This window comes from Drosophila elegans, unplaced genomic scaffold (assembly GCF_018152505.1).
Source record: "Drosophila elegans isolate 14027-0461.03 unplaced genomic scaffold, ASM1815250v1 contig_476, whole genome shotgun sequence".
NCBI classification, from domain to species: Eukaryota; Metazoa; Arthropoda; class Insecta; order Diptera; family Drosophilidae; genus Drosophila; species Drosophila elegans.
In genome coordinates this window covers 7,049,100-7,063,777 of record NW_024545863.1, presented here as the reverse complement: position 1 = coordinate 7,063,777, position 14,678 = coordinate 7,049,100, and the positions used below count along the sequence as shown (strand labels likewise).

At 44.5% G+C, this 14,678-nt stretch overlaps 6 protein-coding genes across 7 annotated transcripts; 2 read left to right on the top strand and 4 right to left on the bottom strand.

Moving 5' to 3' along the window:
* Positions 1–268: 268 nt before the first annotated feature.
* On the bottom strand, positions 269–9,328 carry LOC108140557 (DNA replication licensing factor REC). The gene is made up of 2 exons (XM_017263419.2): positions 7,020–9,328; positions 269–866 (listed from the first exon to the last, which is right to left on the bottom strand). Exons 1-2 carry the CDS (start codon positions 9,287–9,289, stop codon positions 485–487), a joined length of 2,652 nt encoding a protein of 883 aa, XP_017118908.1. The 5' UTR covers positions 9,290–9,328; the 3' UTR covers positions 269–484.
* Positions 1,727–7,010, top strand: LOC108140558 (nose resistant to fluoxetine protein 6). The gene is made up of 8 exons (XM_017263420.2): positions 1,727–2,135; positions 3,096–3,391; positions 4,595–4,760; positions 5,188–5,891; positions 5,966–6,159; positions 6,224–6,564; positions 6,629–6,771; positions 6,831–7,010. Exons 1-8 carry the CDS (start codon positions 2,072–2,074, stop codon positions 6,933–6,935), a joined length of 2,013 nt encoding a protein of 670 aa, XP_017118909.1. The 5' UTR covers positions 1,727–2,071; the 3' UTR covers positions 6,936–7,010.
* Positions 9,329–9,706: 378 nt separating the features above from the next.
* Positions 9,707–10,382, bottom strand: LOC108140741. Of its 2 annotated transcripts, none has more exons than XM_041709424.1 (2): positions 10,258–10,375; positions 9,707–10,204 (listed from the first exon to the last, which is right to left on the bottom strand). In XM_041709424.1, exons 1-2 carry the CDS (start codon positions 10,306–10,308, stop codon positions 9,785–9,787), a joined length of 471 nt encoding a protein of 156 aa, XP_041565358.1. In that variant the 5' UTR covers positions 10,309–10,375; the 3' UTR covers positions 9,707–9,784. The 2 variants fall into 2 exon arrangements, with proteins under 2 accessions (XP_041565358.1, XP_017119206.1); XM_017263717.2 differs by having other exon boundaries at positions 9,709–10,204; positions 10,255–10,382.
* LOC108140737 lies at positions 10,368–11,641 on the bottom strand. Its single transcript, XM_017263714.2, has 2 exons — positions 11,108–11,641; positions 10,368–10,850 (listed from the first exon to the last, which is right to left on the bottom strand). The coding sequence occupies exons 1-2, from the start codon at positions 11,402–11,404 to the stop codon at positions 10,440–10,442; spliced, it is 708 nt and encodes a 235-aa protein (XP_017119203.1). The 5' UTR covers positions 11,405–11,641; the 3' UTR covers positions 10,368–10,439.
* A 125-nt stretch (positions 11,642–11,766) lies between these two features.
* Positions 11,767–13,399, top strand: LOC108140740 (actin-related protein 2/3 complex subunit 3). Its single transcript, XM_017263716.2, has 3 exons — positions 11,767–11,900; positions 12,019–12,192; positions 12,549–13,399. Exons 1-3 carry the CDS (start codon positions 11,895–11,897, stop codon positions 12,900–12,902), a joined length of 534 nt encoding a protein of 177 aa, XP_017119205.1. The 5' UTR covers positions 11,767–11,894; the 3' UTR covers positions 12,903–13,399.
* Positions 13,400–13,443: 44 nt separating this feature from the next.
* LOC108140739 (NADH dehydrogenase (ubiquinone) 23 kDa subunit) lies at positions 13,444–14,511 on the bottom strand. The gene is made up of 3 exons (XM_017263715.1): positions 14,381–14,511; positions 13,748–14,199; positions 13,444–13,681 (listed from the first exon to the last, which is right to left on the bottom strand). Exons 1-3 carry the CDS (start codon positions 14,418–14,420, stop codon positions 13,520–13,522), a joined length of 654 nt encoding a protein of 217 aa, XP_017119204.1. The 5' UTR covers positions 14,421–14,511; the 3' UTR covers positions 13,444–13,519.
* Positions 14,512–14,678: the final 167 nt, after the last annotated feature.

The window sequence follows — 14,678 nt, the reverse complement described above, 5'->3', positions numbered from 1 at the left end:
GAAGTGTGTTTGTAATTGATAAGAATTTTCTGACAAGATTGGTAATAATACGAAATGAATGTCACATATATTTTCCTTACATGGCATAATAGTATCTAACGGATTTATTGTTACCTTTAGCTGTTGATTTTCGTAGATATTAATAAGGAACTTTGTGAGTACGAATACTTTTAGCACGCAGTTTCGTGGTAAAATTATATGAAGTTTGCTCCCGAAAGTATGCTTTCTGTATTCAAATTCTTAGTAATTTTTCACACAAACACAGTCGTAAGTGACACAATTTGTTTGTTATTATTGATATATTAAATTCTTACAATTTCAATTGCAGTATAGAAATTTCGACCTAGACAATGTTTTCCGTAAAAGTTATTTGTAATTTACAGCTAGACATTTTGGCTCATCTTAACAACCACTTAACAATTAGATAACAGGACTGAAAACTATAGACGCAAGTCAAATATTGACTTATTCATTTGTCATTTCCTCAGTCCGGAACCACTTCGTACATATTTGCGCCCTTCATGAGCAAATAGCCGCCCAAGTTGGCCATTTCCACCACCTGGTTGATGCCGGTCAAGATACCAGCCCTCGATCCGATCTCCTTCAGCTCATCGTACTCAAAGATGCGCCTTCCCAATGCGGCAGAACGTTTTTGCATTAACTGGACAAAATTGCGCAGTTGGGCACTCTTTCCGCCGCCTCCTCCTCGAGCTCCAGATGTTCCACCGCTGTCCGCCTTAAGACTGGTCTGGGTAATACTCTCGGTCAGCAGGGCGATCACATCGCGCACGTGCTGACGACTGACCACGTGGGAAAGATCCAGGCGGGCACGTGCCTGGGACAGGTGAATCAGCCCAAGGAGTTGCCTAAGGAAATGGTAAAAAAATATTATGTTTCGATAGATGAATGTGGCTTAAAAGGGAACATAAATTAGAAATATGACAAATCATCATACTTAATACTTAATATTGTATTAAAATTTCAATATATTGGCATACAAGAAGTTTTAAATAAATAATAATAATAATATAAATAAATAAAAAGCTCTAATTTAAAGATATTTAAATAAGATGTAATCTTTAAATACTTTTCAGAACGAAATGCAATAAAACAATGGCCAGTAATATCAATATATAATCTTCCAGAGTTTAAAAACGTTTCATAGCCCTTAGTTGGAAACCCAGTTTGGTGCCCAAGTCTTTTGAGTTCAGCCCTTTTGGTAATAGATCTTTGAACCTGTCTTCTTTGATTCTGAGTTTTTCAAACTCAATTGGGATGATTAAGGGCCCGAGGGCGTTTGTTAATAATTAATTTCGCATCTTGTTTTCGTCATTATCTACGCCGTGCGTAAACAATTCTATTTAGTTGTCTTCATATGGGCCCAAAAACACGTTTTGGCAGAGAATTTTTTTGGGGATTTGTAAGTCATAGGTCCATATGGTCGCAAGTTTAGGTCCAATCAATACTAACTTGGCCGAAAACCCAAAACGTAAACATAAATCAGTTGCATGTGGGCGACTGAGTGCCCAGCATCGAACATGTTCCAACGCATTTCGCTTTTGCGTTTTGTTTTCTTTTATTTTTCGGAAACCAACGCATTTCTCGGGGGGAATTTTGAAACTCATCATTACAGCAACTGCATCGACATCGGCAGAGGCTGAAACTAAAGCTGAAACTGAAACTGAGGCTGAGGCAGCGGAGCCCTCATCTCATCTCATCTCATCTCATCCAGAGGCTTCAACCGCACGCATTTCATTCTCGGTTCGCTCGTTGGCGCAAACGGTTCATTAGCTGCCGGATCGGTTCGGTTCGGTTTGATTCGATTTAAGCCAAAAGTGCATTTCCTAACATTGGCATTGGCCGGGCAGCAGAAGCCCCTGGGTCTGGTCACCTGCTTTGTTTCACTTCATTTACTTTGAGTCGCATCCGTTGACGAAATTCCAGCTTCTTATTGTTATTGGTGCGCTGGCATTGCATTTGATTGGTGATCCGAGTGACGAAAGTGCCAAACGTCTTTCAAAGTCAATCAATTAGAGGGTGCATTACGATTGCCGATTCGATACATCCCACGATGATGCTACACATCGTGATTTTAGCTGCGATTTTAACGGCCGCACAATGCTTTCAATTGAACAGTAAGTCGATATCACTCTTAAAACCCTACAACCAAGCTGCAGGATTTATGTTCCGTGTAATTTTGATTTATGGGCCTATAAAAAATTGTATACTAGTTGGATAAGATTAGATTTTATAACAATAAGTGTGAATCATTAAGAAAGGAATTAACATTTGTTGAAAGAGCGTTAAAATGATTTAAGCTCAACATCAGAATATGAAAATCAGTATCAAACACATAAAAGATTATATTTTTCAAGATTTTAGACTTTACGATTAGTAGGTTTTGTCAGCAGTGATATATAAAAAAAAAAATATATATATATATTAGAGTAATCGAAAACCAATAATAATAGTCATTTACTTTGCTGCCTGCAGAAATTATAAACTGCGCTTAAACACACAAATCATTTAATGCCTATGATTAATTTGACTTGTATAAGCGCTTTCGTATTTCCATGTTATGCTTGTCAATCGATATAACTATAGAGCAGTTGGCCAAAGTTGGTATTACCCCCATCTGCACCTGCTCCTCCCAATCGCGTGTTCTGTGGCAAAGTTCCCCCCCCCCAAATTGGAGGTACGAAAACCTCTCGAAACTTCGATGACGGAGCAGTATTCTGATAAACAATTAACTCAGCCAAAGTGTCTGGCATTTGACAAGAGATTGAGGCACTCACTTGGCCAGCAAAAAAAAGGGCTTAACAATTACAATATTTACATTTGCTTGTTTGGTTATTTCCCCCAGTCGGAATGGAGATGAAGATGCTGCAGGCAAATGCAAGAAAAGTTCAAGTTCGGGTAAAGGAAACTAGTTTCCTTTCACTTGAGTTAACAGCCATTGAACCCGTACTGCGGCTCTAGCGAAAAAGGATCTGCCCCATGCAAAAACTAGTTTGCCACTTAATGAGCTGATTCATCCGACTGATTCGTATTCCCAATGATGTTTCTCGATCTGCTCTTTCCCTTCCGCCCTGCAGTGACGCAGTTCTATGAGATGCCGCAGTTGTACGACTTGGATGACTACGATCGTTGCCTCCAGCAGTTTGACGGACAGTCCTCAGCCTACTGCTTCGTCCGGGCGGAAGTCCAGCCGGATGAGTCGGTGGCCGCCTGGCGAGCCATAGTCGAGATTTCGCAGTACGATCGCCACCACTTCGATCACAGGCAGCTCTACTTCGGCCTCTGCCTGCGCGAATGTGAGGCTTCTCTGGCCGGTTTGGACGACAGCGAACTGGAGGCCCTGCAGGCCGGCTTGCTCACGGAAAATGCGAAGGTAAGGCCACGCGGAGGTGTCACCTCATTGGGAGCGATTCAGCTGCGGCTAACGATCGATTTAATTCAATCTTCGATCACGCTGCCGGGCAGATATTTCAAAACCCATCGCTGGTCGAGGCGTCGGCCGTAATGGTCAATCAATAATCATCGGACACAGAAGCCGGGATACAAACGCCAAAGTTTATTCAACTTGTGCTCGCCGTGAGCCACAGATTAACGGACCAGGGGCACAGAAAAGGGGGTTTTTTGTGATATTCAGTTTTATTTTGCCGGTACATTTACTAAATTAAAGTTTAAAGAACATTTTAAAAATCTTTTACAATTGCGGTCAATACAATAGTAGTTTTTAGCTTACGGAAATAGAAATCAAAAAAAGGGAGATAGATTGTTGTTAATTTTTTTTAAAGCCAATAATAAATAATATATTTATCACAGGTTTATATTTTTAAATATAAAAAAAAATTATAATTTATATTGTCCCACTACTATTATTTTGACCACAGCTATGAAAGTCTCTAATCTGAAACTACCAAATCTATAAAAAAAATATATCCCAAAGCTAACGATCTTTCGCTTTAACGATCTACTTAAATAGTTTATGCTTTTTGTTTATGAAATATAATTTTTGTAGAAGCTTTTAAAGAAAAAAGGGTTCCTCAACCAAAACAAAAATCGATTGAGTCAACTCACTGATTAAATCAGATTTCAGATTTTAAGAACAGGCTTGCCCTTTAATGGAAAGTGGTTTATTTCAAGGGCTTCTTTAGAGTTAAAATAAATTCCCAGAATAATCAGAGTGTCTCATTTGAAGGGCCCCCCTTGCAGACGCCTCTGGCCGAATGCGTGATATCTATCTTCATTACCTATAAACATTGCATAAATTACAGCCGGAAAATCCGCTGATCAAACATCGGATAGGTGGGTAATGGGAGCTGCCAGTTGGGAGATGAGAGATGGGAATGGGGTGCTGTGGTGTGGCGATGCCATTGATGCAGTCGCCATCAAAATGCATTTACGATGTCCGATTACACATAGCTGTTGACTTAGGCGTTGGCCAAAATGGAAATGGGCGGTGAAACAGCGAAATCCGATCCAATTCAATCAAATCAATTCACACTCATTTCTTTCAAGGCCAAGGGCCTGACGTTGACATTTGGGTATTTAAATGATTCCCCACGACTGACTATCAAATCATTGGCAGGTGAATGTGTACCTCGACTTGTTCTCGATGGAGACCACCAACCGCCAGCGACACCAGCGACTGACGAATGCCTGTCTCAATTGGCGACTGCAGCGTCGGGGATTCGGGGTGCTGGCCAAGAGCGTGGTGGAGTACTGCGACCAGGCGGGTCATCAGGTGGAAGACGGTGAGTACATTTATAACAATTAATATTAAATCTATAAAATAAGTTGGGACTGCAGTTTGTTCAGAAAAAAAATAAAATTTAAGTGTTTAAACACTTTAATATAGCTCCTTTAAAATATGCCAACTATTTTATAAGAGAAATGTTGGTATGTATAAATTATTTTAAATAAAGTTACTTAAATCTTTCTAAGGCAATTACATTTGCGTAAACGTAACGTAAAAATAAAAATGTAAATTCAATGGTAAAATGCTAACACTGTTTAAAATACAAATAAAAGTATTTATTACCACTGAAGTATTTTTACAAAGAGTATTACGAATTTACCATTCTTATTTTAAAGTAAATAAAAATTTCCTTTTAATATGAAATCTAAATTGATTAACCCGGTATTTGGTTTTACTTGTAAAACATTTTTGCTCCCTTAAAGATGCTTGGAACCTGACTTTCTATGGTATCCTGGGCGCCCTACTGGTCCTGGCTTGCCTGGGAAGCTTGGTGGATCTTCACCTGAAGCGTGGGCGGCATGACAAGATGCTCAAAGAGCGGGATCACTACAAGACGCCGCCGAAGAGCACCACACAACAAGTGCTGCTCACCTTTTCGATAGCCCGCAATTGGTACCGCCTCAACCAGGAGCCAAGTGGCAAGATCGGACGCGAGCTGCGTTTCCTCGACTGCTTCAAGTTCTTCGCCATGTTCATGGTGATCTTTGCCCACACCAATTGGGTGATTTACGAGAGCGCTATAAGTAATCCGCAGGATCCAGAGCGGCTGCTTCATACTGCAGCGGGCACTCTACTCGTTTCGGGATCCTTGATCACCGTCACCTTTTTTGTGATCAGCGGCCTGCTGTTGACCATAAATTGGCTGGCGGTTTCTCGGGCGGTACAATCCAAAAATGACACCTGGAGCTTTGGCCAGTATACCCAGCTCTTTGTGAAATTTAATATCTTTCGATACATCCGGTTGACCGTTCCGTATGCCTTCGTCCTGCTCATGAGCGGCGTTTATTTCGAGAACGCCGGCGGCCCTCTGTGGCGGCACATCTTTGAGCGGGAGCAGCTGGCCTGCCGCCGCAACTGGTGGACCAATCTGTTGTACATCAACAACTTTGTGCGTACTGATGAGCGGGTAAGTGGTCCTGGTCCTAGTCCTAGTCCTAGTTCTAGATAATTCCAAATAAAAACCGTATTGCGTCTTTGAAGTGCCTGCTGCAAGGTTGGTACTTGGCAGCGGACACGCATTCCTTTGTGCTCAGCTTGGTTCTGCTGATGCTGGGCCACCGGTTCGCCAAGTGGAGCAAGCAGCTCTATGCGGGCGTTCTAGCGTTCTTTGTGGCGCTGCCAGTTGTGCTCACCTATGTGATGGGATACTACCCCATTTTTATACCCACGCCACAGTGAGTAAATCGGTTTAAAACGTTTGGAACTTTAAAGGTGTTATTCCTTTGTCCCACTTTATAGAACCCAGAAGGATTCGTTTATAGGAGATCGGCAGTTCACTGAGTTTTACACCTCGTCCCTAATGAACTTTGGTTGCTACTTCTGTGGAGTCCTGGCCGCATTGGTCTACGATCAGTTGGCCATGAAGCAATACAAGCTGCGGGATTTGAAGAGCTTCCAATTGCTCTGGTTCACCCTCATCCCGGTGGGCATCCTCTGGCTGTTCAGTGCCCATCCCATCTTCCAGCACTACTACGTGGCTCCGTCCGCCATTTGGGGAGCCTTGTATGCCGGCCTGCAGCGGAACATCTGGGGCTTTGGCCTGGGCATCTTCATCGTGGGCATGGCCAGCAAAGTGGGCTGTGAGTTTTAGTTAGGGGATACTTTAAACTTTATGTCTTTTATGTCTGTACTTTCTCCACGCAGGGATCTTTCGTAAATTTGCCTGCCTGCCCATTTTTCGGATTTTGGGACGCCTTACCTATGGCGCGTTTATTGTCCATCTCCTGGTGGCAAGGATCGTCTTGGCCACGGTGCGGGAACCCATCTACTTTGGCACGGGCATGATGGTAAGTAGGCTTCAGGATTGATTTAGTTTAAATTTATATTTCTGTATTATTTGCCACAGTTCGCCTTCATCTTCTTCACAATGACCATGTCCTATCTGTGCTCCTTTCTACTGGCCATCTTTCTGGAGCTGCCCGTCTCCTCCTTTCTTAAGCTTATGCGTTAGTCCTATATCTTAACCTATAGACTACTTATAACTAGAATTAGAAACATAACTTAAATAAATCCATCGCCAAAAGAACACACTCACCCCGCTTCCATCTGAGTGGAGTCGCCTTCATCCTGGGCGCTGCTGCTCTGGAGCTCGTGGAAGAATCTGAGAATGTCATTGCCAGCATCCTCGTTCAGAAGCGGACTCACTTCCTGGCGGGCGTAGGCCAAGAACTTCTTGATCAGAATGGGTGGCAGCAGATCCAAGTCCCCCTCCTCGGGCAGCAGCTCCAGCCGCTTGTCCAGATCGTAGTCCTGCTGCATGATGCTGTCGTTGTCGACATCACTCTTCATTGTGTCATCCTCTGTTCCCGCCGCCGCTTGCACACGAAAGGTGGCCTCGGCCATGGAGTCACTCATCTTCGGCTTTGAAGCATACCGGGCTGCGATCTTTTCCCGCTTTTTGGCCCCAGCATGGAGTGCCCTCACATGAGCGGAGAGGGACATGTCCCGTTCGGAGGGCTTATCGAGCAGCACATAGACCAGGTGAAACTCCCGCAGCAAAGTCGGCGTAATGTTGATATTCTGCAGCAGATAGCGCCCCTCATCGTACTGTCCTCGTTGGGGATTTGCGCAACCAATCACCGATGGTTGGGCCGGAAAAGAGGCAAAGGCTCCCGGTAGCGGAAGATTCACATGTCCCGATTGTAGGCACTGCAGCAGTATGGCCTGCTTGGAGGAGAGTTTGTCCACATCGTCCAGGGTGCAGTGGCCGCCTCCACTGGCCGCCACCAGGGCGCCCGCCTGCAGGACTCGCTTGTTCCTGCCAGCAAAGGTCACACCCAGATGCTGGGCGGATTGAGCCCCACGTTTACCACTCACGTGCGCACCGCGCTCTGTGATCTGTGCGCAGCTCTGCAGGATCTTAGTCTTGCCGATGCCGGGATCGCCCACCAGGAGCACATTGATGGCTTCTGCCTCGGCTCCTCTGCCTCCGAGCAGGGATAGCAGACAGGCGGCCTTGGGCAGCTCGTGACCGTACACTTCCGGGGCAATGGACTGCACCAGAAGCTTGAAGCTATTTTCATCCGCATTGATCATGGCAAAGGCCTCCAAGTCACGATCGCTGAACTCACGCTTGACGCTGGCCGCATCTCGGATGCTCACCGCCTTGAGATAGGCTTGCATCTGGTTGGGGGCACCCCCTGTAGAGGCATCCTCGCCCAGTTCCTGCAGCTTGAGTACTCCAGTTACCACCACCTCCTGGCCCACTCGCACCGAGTCTACCAAATCGTGACGCAGCTCCACGTCCATCTCCCCGGGCAGACAGCTCTCGAAGTCATGGACCTGTGCCAGGCTGGACTCCTCCAGGCGGATGATCTGCCTAATGGAAAGCCTAGTGTACGGGGAGTTGCGGAGTGGCAGGAACTCATCGCGAGCCACGCACTCGGATCGCTTGCATTGGTATGGACGTGGCTGGAAGGTTCCACGCTGTCGCATGGCCATCTCCATCTGGCAGCGGCTGCAGCGGAACGCCTGCCAGGTGAGGCTGTAGCTGGGCTCCCCCACGCTGCTCACGGTGCCCCGGACGGCGAAGAGGGTGTCCACGCGGGAGTGACTGATCCCTTCCATCGATTCCACGGTCACAAAGCCCTCTGGTCGGACGTAGATCTTGCGTAGACGCGTGGCGGGTGGAATGTACTGTTCCGGGGTGGAGACTTTAATAAATGTGGTGTCATTCAGGTCCAGCAGATGGTTCACCACCACCGTGTGCATGGCCAGCGAGAGCGTGGACAGCGTGCGGAGCGGGTGCTCTCGGATGTCCTCGGCCAGACCAGGCCAGACCTCCTTTAGCTGCGCATCGTTGAGAATGTCAATGGCGGACATTGGAAAGAAGCCCCGATTTTTTGTCCCTACGTAATCGTACTTCTGTGGATTACGCTGGAAGTGAGCCTCCACGGCCATGACCCTTCTGGCCAGCTCATTGCCCTCCTCGTAGTTCTCGCGCAGGAAGTACAGCCGCCAGCCAGAATAGGCCCGCGGATTGTCCACCGCGATGCTCTGCACCTGGAGGCCATCCTCCGGAGCGGCGTAGTTCTCAGGCCGCAGGAAGCTGCAGTCCATGTGGGCATCACGACCTCGCTTGCTAGCTGGGCGGTTCCAGCCTCTGGGTTGTCGGTTTGCCGGCGGATCCTCACTTGGAGCGCCTGGTGCTTGCGATTGTTCCTGATTTGGTTGCCGAGTGCCGCGGGCAGGGATTACGCGCCCATTGCGCCGGAAATAGAAATACGGGCGGTAGCCCCTGCCCCCGCGACCACGCCCACGCACGAATCGCGAGGGGGCGCGCCCCCGGGCAGGCGGTGGATTCATTTTAGTGCGGAAATGTTTACAAATTTACGCGCTCCCGGATAGAGATGGTACTCTTTTAATGACCACCAAACTTATCGATAAGCGATACAAGGTAAATTAATCGATATTTACTTAACGCCTTTTTAAACTATTTAGGTCATTCTGTGTTGCAGGAATTTAATTATTAAAGTTTAGAAATATCTTGTTTTATGTTACTGAGCAACCAAAAATCAAAATCATAACTGGAGATGAGATTAATTATTGCATTAACTATACTACAGTAGTAAAATTTAAGAATTAATCGCCAGAAATTCATTAACAAATAAAACAACAAATTTCATGGTCCTACTCTTCTTTAAATAAAGTAACATTTAAATAATTCCATATTGCTTTGAATTTTGTGATAGCAACTGGTTCAACATAGCCATATTTTTTTACCGGCTTTTATTTCAATAATTATTTTTATATGATAATTCTTCGTTTATTCTGCATTTTTAAATAACTCAAAGTAGCAAATTATTTGGATAACTGGTTGGATAAATGCAATATCTTAGGTTCGTTCCTCAGCATTTCCAATTGAGCAGGCAGAATGTTCTCGAATACCTCCGATAGCTTGGCGTTGACCTCGACAAAAGTGTCCAGGAATATCTTCTGCTCGAGGACGTTGCCGGGTTGAACCGCGTTAAGTTCCTGAAGGAATTCAATGCAATCGTCGAGGAGGACCAACTGCTGCAGGTGCAGCTTGGAGAATTGCTGCTGCACAGCCTTGATGCGCTGGATTTTCTGGTCCAAACGCTGAGGCATGGAGGCCAGAGCGGACATTTGGTCCTCGTGCTTCTTAGCCACCTCCATGCTTATCTTACAAGGAGGATCCTTGGGTTCTGGGCATTTCGGTTCCGCGACAAGAGAAGTTTCAGGTGCTTTTTTAGCTTCAATCTAAAAAGGAAATGGTTCATAACGAGCCACGTTTAAATTTTGAAACTTACGACAGGCACTTTCTTTTTGATTTTATCCGTTTTGGATTTATATTTTTTCCCCATTTTGTCGGAGCTTAAAACGCTTGCGAATATGTATATTCGACAACTAAAAGTCGGAATAGCAGATCGACCACAAAGTCAGCGCCTTCTTTAATCAGGAAATTCTTACAATTTTAAATACTATAGTATGTCATCTAGGATGCGGGGTTCGGTGGACCTCTGCCCCGAAAGAGCGAGTTGAGGTTGAAGGGGCACTTGTCCAGGCGGGCCAGCTGCTTGACCATGTCCTCGAGCAGCATGCTGCTCCGTTCGTTGGGAGCCCGGATGAGTCCGTATGCCTCTGCATTGGCAATGCGGTGCTGTAGGAGCGGCATGTAGGGCCCCTTGAAGTGCGGCTGTCCGTTGGCCAGTTCATTGGGAGGCTTCGCCGTGGGAATGGAGCTCGTTTCCGTCTTCTGCGACCGCCCTGTTGGCTGGTTTGGTCGAAATTTGGGAGCCCTATAGCCGAACTTCCTCTTCCTCTCCACTTCCAAGTGGCTCTCGGACACACCATCGGACTCAAAGTGGTGATTATTGAACCGAGGACCATAGATTGAGGGCTTGGGCTGAGGAAACGAATTTAGGGATGACCAAAAAAATATATATATTTTAAAAAGGCAATAAGTAAAAAGGGATTATCATGCAAAGATTTAAGATTTTGCAAAATTTGAATTCTTAAACTTAATCCTAATAACAAAAATTTAAAAAATTTTTTATGGTGGCGATATATAATCGTATATTTTTTAAAGTTAATTGAACATTAAAGGACATTAAGGCGTAGTTTTTGATATTAATTTAAAGTTAAAAATATATTTTTACTTACAGCTGTCATGGTTCGCTCCACGTCATATCCATCGTCATCCGAGTACTCATCCTGTTCATCCTCCAAGTCGGTCGGTATGCGATCGCTGTTGAGAGGCACTTGTGGCACAAACTCCGAGGCACTTGCTCGCAATCCCTGAGTGGCCACGGGAGCCAGTGGTGGAGCTGGAGTACTGGTCAGTGACTCCAGTTCCACGCACAAACGCTTGTAGGCCATGGTAGATATTTCCAGTTGCCTGAGATTCAGTTGGCCAGGGATATTGGCCACGTTCTGCAGGAAAATTTTATTCTGTTCCATATAGAGCGAGATCCAAAACTAATTCTTTATTGAGACACGCACACACATCGAAAATTTGAAGCTTTTTTTCGTAAATTGGGTTTGTCGAACGATCGATGCTTAAGCTCTGACATTTAAGGCGATTTTTTAGTTATTTTGAGGCTTTTTTAAATCTAGGTAAGCAAACATTAACAAAAGAAAATTAACAAGACAGATATTTCGCAAATAATTCCAAATAATAATTATATGCAACTGTAGTGCAACTGTAATGCACTTCATTTTTTATAATGTTTTGTACTATTTTTTCATAACTGGCGCCCATTGAATAAAGTGTGACCATGTGACTTCAAAAATACTTAACTTAGGATTGAGCCTTCTAAGCTATCGATAATTCAGGGATGGCAAAATCGTAAAAAGAAGACGCCTACAAATTATTTTTTATCTGAAAACAACCATAACATTAACAATTTTATTCAAGCCGGATAATTATAACTTACTACTAACCACTATTATGCCGGTGAGTAGGTTTTCCATACTAGAGGCAGATTTGCGGTGAGATATCGGCTTTTGTGACCCCCTGCCAGGTAGCACTTTTGGGAGAAATGAATATATTTTTTATTGTTCAATTTTTGCAGGCCTACCACTCGCAGATCAAGGAAGTGCGCCAGCAGGTGGGTAACCTGGCCATCTTACCGCTGCGGACACAGGTGCGCGGACCAGCGCCCAGTGCAAATGTGGAGAACGACATCATCGATGAGTCACTGTACTACTTCAAAGCGAATGTCTTCTTTCGCACATACGAAATCAAGGTGAGCCTGAAGTCTGGGCAACGGATTAATCGGGCTGTTTAATGTTTAGCCTTGACTAAGATCCAGGAAATTCTGTTTTTCTTAACTTACATACATATGTGTTGCATAGGGACCAGAGGTCTGTAACGAGTCATATTTTTTAAGGCACACCCGATCATAATAAAACTAAATAAGGTGCTCTCTTTTAAGGACTTTATGGTCAAACGTGGGATAGTAAAAAGGATTGCTAACTCACTCATAGGTCTTATCTTATTACAATCCCTATAAATGTTTTCTTCTGAGTTTTTTTTTTTCAATTTACTTGCTTTTACATCAACTCAATTGATTAATGATGGCTTATTTGTAATTTGTTACAGTCCGATGTAGATCGTGTCCTTATTTATGTGACGCTCTACATAACCGAGTGCCTAAAGAAGCTAAACCGCTCCACAAGCAAGGCTCAGGGACAGCAGGACATGTACAGTCTGGCCATCTCCAAGTTCGACATTCCTGGCGATGCCGGTTTTCCCTTGAACGCCGTCTATGCCAAGCCGCAGAGCGTCCAGGATGCGGACCTAATGCGCCAGTACCTCCTACAGCTGCGCCACGAAACCGGCAACAGGGTGTTGGAAAAGGTCTTTAGCACCGAGGATGGCAAGCCCAACAAATGGTGGACCTGTTTTGCCAAGAAGAAATTTATGGAGAAGAGCCTGGCTGGGCCTGGACAATAAAAAGCATTATCCAAAATTGGCCAAAAAAAAAATTAATGTTTTTCATTTATGACCGACGAAAACCCTTTGAAATTTTTTTTAGTGTCACTGCCAAATTGTCACTTTAATTATTTAAATCCCTAAGCTTTTTCGTTTAAAAAAATAGTAAAGTTATCTAAGGAATACGGGCATTTTTCCCAATAACTAGAAGTTAAAGCCAAAACTCGTTAATAATAACAAAAGAAGGAAATATGCTATATCCGAGGTATACTCATCATAATCAAAATAGGAAAAATACAAAAAAAAAAACTAAAAAATATTCTGTAAGTTTTTGTTCAGTTTATTAAATAAACTTAATTCCCTACTAAACAGATTGATAGTCTCAAGCCTTTTGATTTTCAACGGTGTCTGCTCGACAAGAACAAAATTTCTTTTAATGTGTATTATTGCAGCTTGTTATTAATTTCTACCGCCTATATGTATGTATGTTTGACTTATCAATAAATAAATCACCTGAATTTCACCTTTTCTTTGGCATATCACTTCACAACAAGGCAATCGCTTAAGACGTAGCCACAGCAACGATCTTTAATTGGGAAATCGTTCTAAACAAGGAATTCTAAGGGGTACAAGCAACTTTAACGATAGAGATGATCGGCCTGCAAGTTGGAGGCGATCTCGGACTCCCACTTGTCGCCGTTGCAGAGCAGCTTCTCCTTGTTGTAGAGCAGCTCCTCGTGCGTCTCCGTGGAGAATTCGAAGTTGGGCCCCTCGACGATGGCGTCTACGGGACAGGCCTCCTGTGGGTTGGTAAGTAATAGCAATAAGTGACAACTGGCTGATTACAGGAGCTAGCGATTCGTCACCTGACAGAATCCACAGTAGATGCACTTGGTCATGTCAATATCGTAGCGAGTGGTGCGTCTGCTGCCGTCCGCCCGCTCCTCCGCCTCGATGGTGATCGCCTGGGCGGGACAGATGGCCTCGCATAGTTTGCAGGCGATGCACCGCTCCTCGCCGCTGGGATAACGCCGAAGGGCATGTTCGCCACGGAATCGCGGACTCAGCGGTCCCTTTTCGAACGGGTAGTTGATCGTGGCCGGCTCCTTGAAGATGTGGGCCAGGGTGACGGCGAATCCGCGGAAGAGTTCGCCAAAGAACATGGTAGACGCAGCCCGGTCGGTGATGTCTGCGAATTCCATGCTCAGTTCCTTGTTGTTTACATACACATATCCCTTGGGAACCTCTACGATGTCTTTGGGTTCTGTTCGCTGGGCGGCCAGCAGGCGGGCTCCCTGGCTGCCAAACATGCGCTGACCTATGGGGGACACATTATACCATTAAATCACAGTCTTATTTGCAATAAGAATCCTCAAATTAGTCCATTTTGGCCTTTGTTTTGCTATGACATAAGCTTACATAACCTCACTCGACGGTATTTCAAGGGAAATTTTGGAATTTTCGGAGGGCTAGAGCTAAGACGCTTGTTAGACACCTACCAGTGCGCGATGCGGTGAAAATTCGCATAGTAAGCGACATGTTTGCGGCCCAATTAAACTAAAATTGCCAAAAAGATTGTTTTGCTATTGAATTTCTCCGAACAAGTTAGAGCTGGGCAAACATCGATACTCTCAATGTTTTCCAAGATATAAATCGATATAATATATACCGATATCCTAAGTCGTTTTTTGTTTAAAATAAATTTAAACTTAAATTAAATAATATAATAAAACCTCTTTTATTTTTTGCGATTTCTCTAACTTTAGTTCTTTCACATTTTTGTTATTTTTAAGAATT

Excerpts from the sequence above, each read along its gene's own strand:
- LOC108140558 (XM_017263420.2), top strand. The coding sequence starts at position 2,072 with ATGATGCTACACATCGTGATTTTAGCTGCGATTTTAACGGCCGCACAA. Across the intron at positions 3,392-4,594 it reads TGCTCACGGAAAATGCGAAG|GTGAATGTGTACCTCGACTT; the intron begins GTAAGGCCACGC and ends AATCATTGGCAG. Across the intron at positions 5,892-5,965 it reads TTGTGCGTACTGATGAGCGG|TGCCTGCTGCAAGGTTGGTA; the intron begins GTAAGTGGTCCT and ends GCGTCTTTGAAG.
- LOC108140557 (XM_017263419.2), bottom strand. The coding sequence starts at position 9,289 with ATGAATCCACCGCCTGCCCGGGGGCGCGCCCCCTCGCGATTCGTGCGT. Across the intron at positions 867-7,019 it reads TCCACTCAGATGGAAGCGGG|GCAACTCCTTGGGCTGATTC; the intron begins GTGAGTGTGTTC and ends CCATTTCCTTAG.
- LOC108140741 (XM_017263717.2), bottom strand. The coding sequence starts at position 10,308 with ATGGGGAAAAAATATAAATCCAAAACGGATAAAATCAAAAAGAAAGTG. Across the intron at positions 10,205-10,254 it reads TCAAAAAGAAAGTGCCTGTC|ATTGAAGCTAAAAAAGCACC; the intron begins GTAAGTTTCAAA and ends TTTCCTTTTTAG.
- LOC108140737 (XM_017263714.2), bottom strand. The coding sequence starts at position 11,404 with ATGGAACAGAATAAAATTTTCCTGCAGAACGTGGCCAATATCCCTGGC. Across the intron at positions 10,851-11,107 it reads TGGAGCGAACCATGACAGCT|CCCAAGCCCTCAATCTATGG; the intron begins GTAAGTAAAAAT and ends TCGTTTCCTCAG.
- LOC108140740 (XM_017263716.2), top strand. Across the intron at positions 12,193-12,548 it reads TTCGCACATACGAAATCAAG|TCCGATGTAGATCGTGTCCT; the intron begins GTGAGCCTGAAG and ends AATTTGTTACAG.
- LOC108140739 (XM_017263715.1), bottom strand. The coding sequence starts at position 14,420 with ATGTCGCTTACTATGCGAATTTTCACCGCATCGCGCACTG. Across the intron at positions 14,200-14,380 it reads TTTCACCGCATCGCGCACTG|GTCAGCGCATGTTTGGCAGC; the intron begins GTAGGTGTCTAA and ends TGTCCCCCATAG. Across the intron at positions 13,682-13,747 it reads TCTACTGTGGATTCTGTCAG|GAGGCCTGTCCCGTAGACGC; the intron begins GTGACGAATCGC and ends ACCAACCCACAG.